Genomic DNA, 12,948 nt, shown 5'->3' with positions numbered 1-12,948 from the left:
CCTGGATTCTTGTATATGCTTAATGAATAAGAACCACTCTCAGCTAATCAGGAAGGAGAATCTCATTCTCGGACAGTTGAGACACTTGTGGACAGATAGGGACCTCAGCTAAGTATTAGAGGGACTGAGGGGGGCTTCTGGACACAGAATGCTTTTTATCTTCATGCATAGAATGCAATAAGATATAAAAAAAAAAAAAAACCTTCTGCCATTACAACACCTTTAAGTAAAAATGATACCTGGGCCCCTTTTCACACGGACAGACCAGTCTGGTCAGCCTGTCAGTTTTTTAGGCGGATCTGATCGGACCCTCCATTGTCCTTGGATGTCAGTGGACATGTCCTTTTTCACCCGCCGACATTCGATCCAGTCTGCTAAAGACAGACAGATGGGGAATCTGCTCCCTATCCATCCATTCATCAATCGGATGTCAGGAAGTCCATTTACATCTGACCACCCGTAGAGGAAAGCGGGGACGTGTCCGTGTCTGCTCCGCATCAGCAGAGCGGACACAGACCTGTAATCTGCCTGGCGGAGTCCACAAGTGGGAAAGAGCCCTTTTTGTAAGCAAAGTTTTTAAAACAACAATAAACAAATGCTACTCGTAAAGAAGAATAGTGATGTTATCAGACAACAGGGGAAGGATACCAAATAGATACCCAAATGTCAGACTTTAGAGGCATGGAAACAATGAAGAAATAACAAAAAATAATGTTTATTGAAAAAAGTACATAGTATAGTAACAGTGTTCAAACGGTTAAAAATCCTATATGATTTAATTTGTACAATGAGCCCTTGTGCATCTACGTGTTTCGCTGTAAGGCTTCCTCAGGACGCCGTAAAGGTTCAAGGACCTAACAAAAAAAAGAGAATGAATCTCACTGTCTGAAATAAGATGTATTGAAATGAAAAGCAAAGCACATATACATAACTTGCATTATATGTTGTATTAAAAACATGTGTTCCCCCTTATATAAACGGATGTGGCATTGTGAGTGCTTTTTCTTTTCTCATTTTCCGTTATCAGACAACAATATTGACCCCTGGAATAAAAATGACATCTTTTTATATTTTATACAAACATTCAAATTCTTATTCATTTATGTATATAAAATTAGATTATATACATTTGCACATTTCATTGAATACAGCAATGGACCCTAGTGACATTATTATGTACCACCCTTGACGCGTTTCAGTTCAATCTGCCTCATAAGGAGTTATCTCATACAGGCTATCAAGTCACTTGTTCAGACAGGCATATGGCTTGATTGCTGGGACTCCATAGGACAGTTTTTCCACTCCTTTACTTACTTGAATAATAAACCATAAATACTAATACAATTGTATATTACAAATTATATTGAATAGAAATAATTAGGGTTGCACCAAAACCAGTATTGATACTAAGAATTTGCACGAGTACTGTTACTCATGCAAATGCTTCCATACCTAAAACTGTTATCATTGCAGTGCGATCTGAGCCCATACAAAAAAAGGGGCTCAAATCGCACTGCAAAGATCACGTGATTTGAAAAGAAATGTGGTGCGATTACTGTGCAAGTTGCACGCAGTTCCCCCACCACTCCTGTGTGAACCCAGCTTGTCATAGTGACTTCAACCTGGGTTCACGCAGGAGCGGTGCAGGAAACTGCAATGCGATTTGAACAGGAACCGCACCGCATGCTTGTTCAAATCACATGCGATTCTTTGCAGTGCAATTTGAGCATGTTCATTTTGTATGGGCTCAGATCGCACCGCAAAGGTATCCGTACTCTGAATCGACGAATACTTGAGGGCAAATATTCGTACTCGCCGATGGGGGAAAAACAAAAATAATGGTATTGGTGCAACCCTACATAGAAGTTCAAGCTTACAAAACCTGCTCTGTTCCCTGAGCCCACTCATTTTTTTTTTTTTTTAAGCCAATTAGAGCCTCAGGGTCTAAACATGCTCTTCTAAAAAAAAAAAAACCATTGGAATCCATGCTTCCAGTGCCCCACTGGCAGGATTGCTAAACCCACTTGCTGCCTTCTGTCTCTCAACTTTCAGATTTACTGGTGCTGACAAGCCCTGTACCCTACATCTAGTGTTAGATACCCCCGTCTTTGCTTTTTGTAAAATATCCATTCATCTTCTTGCAGGAAGTCCACTGACGGAGCGGCAGGTATCCACACCCAGCTGCTGTGTGTCGTTTCCTGTCGCTGGTAGTGCAACCCCTTTAACTACCCCGGTCATAGAGAACCTGGATTCTCCAACATGGAATTTCCAGCACCAGGCAAGGTAAAAGTCGTATTTCATCAGCTCATTGCGATTTATGTGTCAAGATAATCAATAACCTTACAAATTAACCCCTTCCCTCTGGTGGGAGCCGGTGTTTTGTAATGCCGGACGCACGCGATCACTCTGGCTAACACAGATCCTGCTTCTGATCCTACAATATCTCCTCTGTCCCGCTGTGATCTTTGCCCCTCCAGTCCCTACACTGCTTTATAGTCGAGTTGAGAAATCTCCCTCGGCCTCAAAAGGGCCCACTACTAAATTCTGAATCTTGCATTGTGCAAGTACTGGAAATATCAGGACAGGGAGACCTACATTTTTGCAGCATCTGATTTCCTGAAGGACACAGTAGAGGTAAGTGTATACCGTACACTTACCTCCAACCAACATGCTAGAAGAGACTCCCTAGTGTTCTTGGTTAATAATTTTGTTTCCGCTCCTGAAGCTAGTATGGTTGCCAATATGCAAATTAGCTGATTTCCTTCACCGTCACACGCAATAATTCACTGTTCCTGCCATGCTTGAAAATCCTAGGGAGTTGGTGAGGAAAGTCTCTCTAAGCTCGTCACAATCATTGACCTGCTGAGAAGTAGGAGCAACTTGTATGTCGAGGCAAAAAAAATAAAATTAAAACACATGTAGTACATCTCTGCCATATACAGTAAAACCTTGGATTGCCAGCATAATTCATTCCGGAAACATGCTTGTAATCCAAAGCACTTGTATATCAAAGCTAATTTCCTTATAAGCAATAATGGAAACTAAAATGTCTCGCTCCAAAACCATTTATTCATAAGTCCTTCAAGGGGTTGTAAAGGTAAAAATGTTTTCACCTTAATGCACTCTATGCATTAAGGTGAAAAAACATCAGACAATACCGCCCCCCTTCTACTTACCTGACCCTTTTGAAAGCCCTGCGCTCGCACCCGACATCCTCTTCGCCGATCAGCCTGGCCACTGATTGGTTACAGTGGATGAATTGAAAGCAGCGCAGCCATTGGCTCGTGTTGCTGTCAATCACATACAATGACGCGGCACCGAGGGATGCAGTGAGCGGCTATGGCCGCTGGCTGTATCACGGGAGCGCGCCCGCAAGCACTTATCACCATGCGAGGGAGCCCGCATGAACGTGAGAAGTCCCTGCGGGGGGGGGGGGGGAGCGGAGACAGCCGCCAAGGGACTCCAGAAGACCAGGTTCTGGGCCACTTTGTGCAAAACGAGCTGCACAGTGGAGGTAAGTATAACATGTTTGTTATTAAAAAAAAAAAAAAAAATACCTTTACAACCCCTTTCAGTTTAGTCCATATAAAAAAAATTATAGCCATGTGACCAAGCTGTGTAACCATAAAATGTCCATCCACAAATGGAAGCCTCCATGGATTGGAATTATAATCCAGCAGGCGCTACAGGGTAAAAAAGAGAAGAGAGGTGCCTCTAAGTGTAGCAATATGTTGCTATTTTATCTTAATTAAATGTAACCATATTGCTACACTTAGAGGCGCCTCTCTTCTCTTTTATACTCCAATCGATATCAAAAATGCATATCTCCATGTGCCAAATTTTTCCCACTCACCAGAAATTTCTGTGTTTTGAAATATAAAATTATCTCTTCAGCTGTGGCACTGCCATTTGGTTTAGCCACAGCACCACGGATGTTCTGAAAGATTCTGGCACCTCCTTTAGCCAGATTAAGGGCTCAAGGCATAACCGTCCTAGCCTATTTAGAAGATCTACTTTTGATAGATCATTCAGTCTTGGGTCTAAAACCACAGTCTGATCACAGCCATAACTACCTGAAATCTCTGGGTTGGATACTCCAGTAGTTCCGCCATTTATTTTATTTTTATTTTTTTTTAAAGTCAGCAGCTACAAATACTGCAGCTGCTGACTTTTAAAATAAGGACACTTACCCGCCCAGCGCGCCCGCGATGTCTTCACCCGAAGCCGATCTCTCGATCGTCTCTCGGGTGCTGCCGTCGCCATCTTGGGTATGGGAATATGGAAGTGGAGCCTTGCGGCTTCACTTCCCGGTTCCCTACTGCGCATGCGCGAGTCGCGCTGCGCAATAAGGATAATCCCTGCTGTCTCTGGGATCCGTGTGTTTCCCAGCAGACAGCGGGGGACCCACAGGAAGTGGCATAAATATGGCGCAGGTTCTGCGGATATCTACGCCGGAAGCGGGTGCAAATACCTGTACTGTACAGGTATCTGCACCCCCCTCCCCCCTGAAAGGTGCCAATTGTGGCGCTGGAGGGGGGGAGGGTTCCAATGAGCGGAAGTTCCACTTTAGGGTGGAGCTACGCTTTAAGACCATCAAGGAGATTACAGTACTTGGGGCTGGTTATAGCTACCATACATAAGAAGGTATTCTTACCCCAGACAAGAATCAGTTACATTGTAGGATGAATTCAACTTATCAAAACTAAGGAAAATTCCTTCCGTTCGGCTGTGCAAGAGATTGGTACGCGCAGTTTTTACTCAAAAACTGCTTCAAAACACCATCCTGTTGGTCTGGAATAAAAAGATTCAGGCCTTGTTTGTTTCCAATACGCTTGGCTCCCATCGTAAGTCAGAGTTGTTATCCAGCAAAAGGGAAAATCTTTATCCTGGAAGGTGTTAACAGATTTCAGCCTTCTAGGCTGGGGAGCAGCCCTGGAAGAAGATTCTGTCCAGGGGAGATGGTCCAAGTTAGAGGACCTTGCCTATCAGCTTTTTGGAAGTTTCAGGCAGTACGTCTGGCCCTAGAACCTGAGGCGGTTGGACTACGGGACTGTCCTGTCAGGATTCAGGCTGACAAGGCCACAACGGTGGCTTATTTCAATCACCAGGGGGGCAAGAGAGATCATGCAGCCCAAAAAGAGGTGAATAATGTTCTAGCTTGGGCAGAACATTTTTTGCCTATCAGCAATTTTCATTTCAGGAATAGAGAATTGGCAGGCAGACTACTTGAGTCACCAACAATTATTTTCGGGAGAATGAGCTCTTCACCTCGACATCTTCTTAGCGATATGTCAAAGATGGGGTATTCCAGACATGGACCTATTCGTGTCCAGATTCAACCAAAGTCAACAACTTTGTGTCGAGAACAAGGGGTTCTGCTAGCAGGCGGAACAGACGCATTAGTCTTCCCATGGGATCAGTTTTCACAGATCTATGCATTTCCTCCAGCTCTGCTACTTCCGCGTCTTCTCCGCAGGATTAAGCAGGAACGAAAGGAGGCGATTCTGACGGCCCCAGCGGGTCCCAGAAGATCTTGATTTACCGAGATCATAAGATGGCAGTGGAAGTCCTTCCAGAATCAATTACTATAGAGTCTGGAAGGCATATGTTTCTTGGTGTGGATCCAGGGGTTGGCACCCCAGGAAGTTTGTCATAGGCAGGATCCCTGATTTCCTGCATATGGGATCTGCAATGAAGCTGGCCTTGACTTCTATCAAGGGCCAGATCCCGGCCTCGTCAGTGTTTTTTCTATTGCCTCTTGCTTCCCACTCTTGGTGCGTAGCTTGTTCAGGGGGTAACACGGATTATTCTCCCCATCCAGGCACCTCTAAATCCTTGGGATTTAAATTTTGGTCTTATCGGCTTTGCTGAATCAGCAGTTTGAACCTTTACGAGAAATTTCCTTGGTTCTTTTGACAAGAAAGAAAACCTTTCTAGTTGCCATTTCTTCTGCTAGAAGAGTATCGGAACTAGCGGCTCTGTCTTGTAAAGAGCCATATTTGATCATGCATAAGGATGAGGTGTTTTTTTTTTTTTTTTTTTTTGTCATTCTGAATTCCTACCAAAAGTGGTAACCGGTTTTTTTCATTTAAGCCAAGAAATTGTTCTTGCTTCTTTCTCCCCAGAGCCTCAATCTTCCCTTGATGTAGTAAGAGCGATCAGAGTCTATTTAAAGGCGATCGCTCAGATTCGCAAAACACATGTTTTGTTTGTACTGCCAGAAGGTCCAAAAATGTGGACAGGCAGTGTCAAAATCTACTATTTTCCAAATGGATTAGTCAAGTGATTGTTCAAGCTTTGACTTAAGAAGAAAATTCTTCCTTATGTTAGAGCACATTCATCCAGGGACGATTGGTGCCTCTTGGGTGGTGCATCATCAGGCCTCTATGGCTCAGATCTGTAAGGCCATGACTTGGTCTTCGGTTCATATGTTTATCAGATTTTATCAAATCGATATTAAAAGTCATGAGGATATTGCCTTTGGGTGCAGTATACTGCAGGCTGCAGTATGAGTCCTCTGGCCTCCTATTTTTTTGGGGGTTGTCTCTCCTTCCCTTCAGTTACCATTGCTATGGGACATCCCACATAATAAGTACTAAGGCTCTTTGTCCCCTGATGTAAGAAAAGAAAACAGGATTTTTAAAACCGCTTACCTGTAAAATCCTTTTCTTTGATGTACATCATGGGACACAGAGGTCCCTCCCTTCTTGGTATACACTTGTATTGCTTGGCTACAAAACTGAGGACTCCCAGTAGTGGGAGGGGTTATATAGGGAGTACACTTCTTGCCTTTGGGGCGTGCCAGTGTCCATCACCTATCAATGTCCCTATAACCCTCATAGTAACTACTATGGCACTGTGTCCCCTGATGTACATTTAAAAAAAAGGATTTTACAGGTAAGCTGTTTTAAAAATCCCGTTATTTCACTCATTAAAATGCAAATCAATTTATAACTTTTTTTAAAAATGTGTTTTTCAAGATATGTTTGTTTTACCTCTCACTGTTAAAATAAAGTGACCATTAAAATTATAGACTGATCATTTCTTTGTCGGTGGGCAAATCAGCAGGGGATCAAATACTTTTTTCCCCTCACTGTACCTGTTGATTTTACATAAATGCATTCAGCTCTTGTTGTGGGCTGATAATATATCCGATTCTTGTGGACCCCTAGGCACGTGCACGGGTGTGCCTAATCACCCCATGCTCCAGGTTCACTGATAAGGCAGTAGGCCAGCTCTCCTTTAGATGGCCTGGGCCCTGTCAGTTTAAAGGGGGGGGGGGCTGGGCCAGGATGACCGGCTGTACTGCCTTTTTGCAGACACCGATCCTCTTGTTACTTCCCCTGCAGTGCTGCTGGCTTCTTCTCCTCTCCCTCCCTCCCTCCAGCTGCACTGAAGAGGGAATTTGTTCTAGTATCTGCTCCAGCCCTGCTTTCATCAGTAAGTGTAGTCACTTAATAGTGAAGTGTTCTCATCCTTATTTGTGGACTTATTTTCCTTTTTGTTTATTATATAAAGCATTTTGTTGGACTTTAGAGCAAGATTGGACATTGACCTTCATTATAGTGCTGCCACCATCATAGCACCACTCACTGGATCATGTGTGACACTGGATCAATACCATAATAAATGATTTGAGGCTTAACAGTACCTATTTATATTAAAGCTGGCTGTAGCTCTACCCCAGTCTCCAGCCCAATTTATGGGTGTTCCTTTTTGGGGAGGTACAGCCAGCAATAGAGCCCCGCCCCCTTTCTAAGCTGACTGTCTTTTTACTCTAATGAATAAACAAACAGTGCTGTTGGAACTGTGTGGTAGGGCTGCCAGTGCCTTATATGTTTACTATTACTAGTAGCCGGCAGCTCTATCGCACAGCCCCAAAAGAGCTGCACAGGCTGCGTAATCTATCTCTGGCTTCTTGTAAACCTCCACGACTCCAGCTCCCTGAGTGATTTGTTACTATTATGAATGAATGATCTGAATGGCTGTCAGGGCTGATGCCATGTATGTAGTGATCGGTACAAAATGGCAATCGGCACAGTCACCCTCACAAAAATAAGTGTATATACATTGCAAATAATAAAAGAACAACCAATAAATAATACAATTTCTGCATACACAGTTAAAGTGGTTGTATACCCAAATTTTTTACTTTTACCTACAGGAAAGCATATCATAAGGCTTACCTGTAGGTAAAAAAAATATCTCCTAAACCTGTACGGTTTAGGAGATATTCCCCTCGGTATGCGCCGCTGACTGCAGCGGCGCATGCGCACAAGGGGATTCTCGGCCTGAAAATTCGGCAGTGGCCGGCCGGCCGGGAATGAAATCTCCCGCGCGCATCCCGCATGCGCGCGGGAGTGACGATATCGTGGCTCCGGCCACTCACAGCGCCGGAGCCGCGATACCCGGAAAAAACGCAGAGGGAGCATGTCAGCTCCCTTGGCGTGGATCGGGCCAGATGTCGGGGCCTCGTTCTAAGGTAAGTATTTCATAATGAGCTAGTATGCGGTGCATACTAGCTCATTATGCATTTTGCTTTGCAGGTTTAAAAAAAAAAAAATTGCGGGTTTACTACCGCTTTAAGTGGTTTCACGCCACCCCCTGAATATAATATATGATTAAATGATGTAACTTCTACTATAAAACACCACAAATGAAGTAACCTAAATATCCAAATAAAAAAAGTCCAAAAAGATCATTCTTGAATCTGCTTCCATCTACCAGTATTATCCTTGTGCACATAAATCTTCAACTTATGGACCTCCCATGATCTGCATGCAATCACCTCCCTTGCTCCATATATGCTCACCTCCAGAAAAGACCATGATTACTAGTCAAGGGTCAGATGCGTTTTTTTCCCCCTCAGGGACCACTGATCAGATGGCTCCCGGATACAATCCTTGTCTCCTCCACTCTCCTCTGATGTGAACAATCATGCATGCAAAAAATGAAAACTAATAGTACTCTCTGTACATTTAAGAACATTTATTATAATTAAAAATTGGATCTAACACTCAAACATGTGCACGTGTTCTGCTTTGTACAGTACATGACACAATAAGGCAGCTCTTCTCTCACCACAGGCTCTGCCAACCTCAAAATGGCCACCATAGGACGTCACTGACCTAGCTCTGCCCCATACAAGTTACGCCCGATCAACAGGCTTCTTCAGTAGGACATGTTTGATACAGCCCTGCAGCGTTGCCCGTTGATTCATAGAAGTTAAAGCGGAGTTCCACCCAAAAGTGGAACTTCCACTTTAAGTACTCCTCGCCCCCTGACATGCCACATTTGACATGTCATTTTTTAGGGAGGGGGGGAATTGTGTACCTTTTTTTTCATGGGACTTCCTGTCCCACTTCCTGCTTCCTATCTTCGGCCACCTAGGCGATGACTCCTCTCGCTCTGGGCAACCCCTCCCTGCCAGCAATCTTATGTGACACAACTTGGGTCCTAGAAGATCGGCTGGCCAATAGAGCACAGCGTGACTCGCACATGCACAGTGCGCACCCGGCCGTGAAACCTTAAGCTGTCACGACCGGGGGCCCATAGTTCCCATGACGGCACCGAGGAGAGAAGGGTGAGAGAAGAGAGCCTCCGGGCGGCCACATCGCTGGACCGTGGGGCAGGTAAGTGTCTGTTTATTAAAAGTCAGCAGCTATAACTTTTTGTAGCTGCTGACTTTTAATAAAGTAAAAAAAGGGTGTAACTCTGCTTTAAAGATCACTCAGCGCTGCAGTGTTACATGATCTATCTGCTGGGGCTGTGTGTATTATCAAGCAACTGCACAACTGCAGGTGGATTATTCAGCCCACAGGTTATGTAATGTATAGTTAATGGCAGCATTGGTCTCTAGAGGAGTCATTTCTGCTGAAGAGTAGCACTGTCACTCACAACTCAATCTCCTATCTAGCAGTGTGGTCAGAAAGCTCAGAAAAACCATCCATCCACGCCGCTACTAAACAGGACAGATTAGAACTGGAACACGTGCTACATGCACTTAGTTCTATGGGGGGGATTAAAGTTTTGAAATTTTCATGAGTCTACTTCTTTAAAGAAACTTTATTTCCGGCATGGGGTTGTTAAGCACAGATCTTAACCAGAGTGCTGACTATGATTTTAAACAAGCTGGTAGCGAGCTTTAACAAGCTTAGAGCAGCCTACTGACGTTTGCTAGTAGCTTGTTTACAAGCGCCACTCCTATTAATTTCTGTGCTGAACCTTCCCAAACTGGAGCTAAAGAGTGCTTTTAAAACTTTAACAAAGCTGCGTGAAGCTTCTCGAAACCTTTGCAAATGTTTTGTAAAATCTTGCTGTACACCTTGCTCTTATGCAAGCTGAGGCCTGTGTGAATAAGGCCTATTTGTTCATCTTACTATAGAAGATAAGAGTTGTTTTTTTTTTTTTTTTTTTTTTTCTGTAGACTGTCTAAAGAACTTCTTCTGGACCCCCAGCAGACGCTAGTGTTCAAGGTGTGGCATAAATCAGGTGAGTAACAACGGGTAATGTGGGGCATTATCTATCCCAATAGTTATACCGGTTCCGAGACCGGGCTTCTTTCCTTTAGTGCAGTGAATGTAATACACTATACGAAAAATCTTCCAAAATTCGGTCATTTAGACAGTTTGTTAATTTTTCAGCCAGTTAATGGCCACACAATCAATAATCGTTGGGGCATTTTTGAGCCGAAAAAAACGAAGGACAAGTTTGGAAATTTTCTGCACAACAAACAATTAATTGAAAGGTTAATGTGTTTCCCATCCGAACTCTCTGCACTAGGTATATGTAAAAAAAAAAATGCATTTCTTTATGTCCACCAAACTATTTATCTGTCATTACATGATGGCACTATCATTTGCGCTCACGGCCAAATGTTCGTTTTTCGAAAAATGGGTTCCGCTGATTTTTCGTATAGTGTATGGCCAGCATTAGTGTGGTGCTGCTACTAAGCATTTGCATGAATACTTGTGCAAATGCTCCGATACGAACACAGATACATTCATGTCCACAGACTGTAACTTTAAAATGAATTCACAGATGTGCAGGTGTAGTTTGTAAAAAGAATCCGGTGCATTATCATTCAGTGATAAATTTTTAATGTGTACGACGCTGGAAATTGCACTTGAACCAGAATGAAAATCGTACACGACTCTTTAAAATCGCACTGCAGCCAGTCCCATGCGAGTTCAGCGATCTCCCCTGCTGAGCTGTTGTGTTTTTCTGACAGAGGGATGGTGCACTCACCTGCAATAAGCTTACAGTCAGAAGGCAGCAAGCGCACCACTCTTTTTACACCCACCGAAGTCTTGCATTTCACACTTATTTTTACCAGTAAACTGAGCTTTTTACAGTGAAATTACAGAATTTTGAAATCCATGGCACTGTTTTGATGTTGGATTTTAAAAGCAGTGGCAGGTTTGCTAATCTGACAGAACACCGCTGCTTTTAAAGCGGAGTTACAACCAAAAGTGGAACTTCCACTTTAAGCACTCCTTACCCCCTGACATGCCACATTTGACATGTAATTCTTTTGAGGGGGGGATGGGCGGTGGGTACTTAATTTAGAGTGGGACTTCCTGTCCCACTTCCTTCTTCCTGCTCTTGGCTGCCTAGGCAACTCCCATACCAGTCCCATACCTCCCAACATTTTGAGATGGGAATGAGGGACACCTGCTAACAAACGTATGTAGGCATAGGACACGCCCCCTTAAAGACGAAGTAACCAAAATAGGTTCATTAAATCCACAGGGACTTTTCTTTTTTACCAGTAGTATTCCTTTATATTGGCTTTTTTTTTTTTTTTATGTACAAATGCAGCAATTTAGAAATTGGATGAAAGGTTTAGTACTGGGAAACACTTTTTTGAAAAAAAAAGTTAATTTTATATACAACTATAGATCAGACCAAAATCAGACAAGTGAGGAGGAAAGAGGGACAGAGGGACTTTGTTCCAAATCATGGACAGTCCCTCAAAATCAGGTCCAATTTGGGAGCTATGGACTCCTCCTCTCTCTCTAGGCGGCCCCTCCCTCCCAGCAATCTTCTGGGACACGTGACAGGTCTCAGAAGATTGCCTGGCTGCTAGCGGCGCAACTCGCTCATGTGCAATGACCACCCAGCCATGAAGGCGAAAGCTGTCACAGCCGGGTGCCAACAATGGCTATGATGGCGCCGGTGGAGAGGAGTGGGGGAGAGGATCGAGGCTCTGGGCAGCCACATCGCTGGACCGTGGGACAGGTGAGTGTCTGTTTATTAAAAGTCAGCAGCTGCACTTTTTGTAGCTGCTGACTTTTAATAAACTAAAAAAATGTGTGGAACTCCAACGCTTTAAAGTGGTTATAAACCCTTACAAACCACTTTTGACCTATAGGTAAGCCTAGATTAAGGCTTACCTGTAGGTCCAAGAAATATTTCCTAAACCTAAACGATTTTAGGAGATATTTACAAAAAGACAGGCACCGCTGTCTACGGTGCATGTGACGTAGACAGCGGCGCACTGAGCATGCCACTGCTAACGGCGATATGCCGTTAGTGGCGGCTCCTGTGCTCATGCGCGGGAGTGACTTCATCACTGTCATGTAAGTGACACATAATGGGGTAGTATGCGATGCATAGTAGTCCATTAAGCTTTACCTTTGCAGGGAGACGAAGAGGAAGTAAACCCATTAGGGTTTACTTCCTCTTTAAGATTCAACATAAAAACAGCTTGACGGATTTCAAAATCCTGTATTTCACGATTATAAGCTGAGTTTACTGGTTAAAAAAAAGTGTGAAATGCAAGACTTTAGTGAGTGTAAAAAGATGACTTCAGACTGTAGGCTTAGTGTGGCCTAATGTGGGGTGTACCAAGATGGCCGCAGCTGAACTTCACTTCCATTGCACTTTCTGATGGGTAGCGGCTTTCTGATAGAACACCAGCAAATGACTCCTGACATTCTGCCAGTG

General features: G+C 43.7%; 1 protein-coding gene across 2 annotated transcripts in view; it reads left to right on the top strand.

Moving 5' to 3' along the window:
* The window catches only part of C2CD3 (C2 domain containing 3 centriole elongation regulator), a 227,225-nt gene that overhangs the window by 172,626 nt on the left and 41,651 nt on the right, over positions 1-12,948 (top strand). For both annotated transcript variants that reach the window (XM_077451274.1, XM_077451275.1), the window contains 2 exons: positions 2,145-2,283; positions 10,427-10,491. In XM_077451274.1, the coding sequence (XP_077307400.1) occupies positions 2,145-2,283; positions 10,427-10,491 (204 nt within the window). The remainder of the gene's footprint in view (positions 1-2,144; positions 2,284-10,426; positions 10,492-12,948) is intronic.

The sequence above is a fragment of the Lithobates pipiens genome, unplaced genomic scaffold (assembly GCF_037356315.1).
Source record: "Lithobates pipiens isolate NorthernLeopardFrog02 unplaced genomic scaffold, aLitPip1_a1.2 Scaffold_23, whole genome shotgun sequence".
Classification (NCBI taxonomy): Eukaryota; Metazoa; Chordata; class Amphibia; order Anura; family Ranidae; genus Lithobates; species Lithobates pipiens.
The sequence above is the reverse complement of the archived record's forward strand: the minus strand, read 5'-3'. Positions and strand labels throughout refer to the sequence as shown.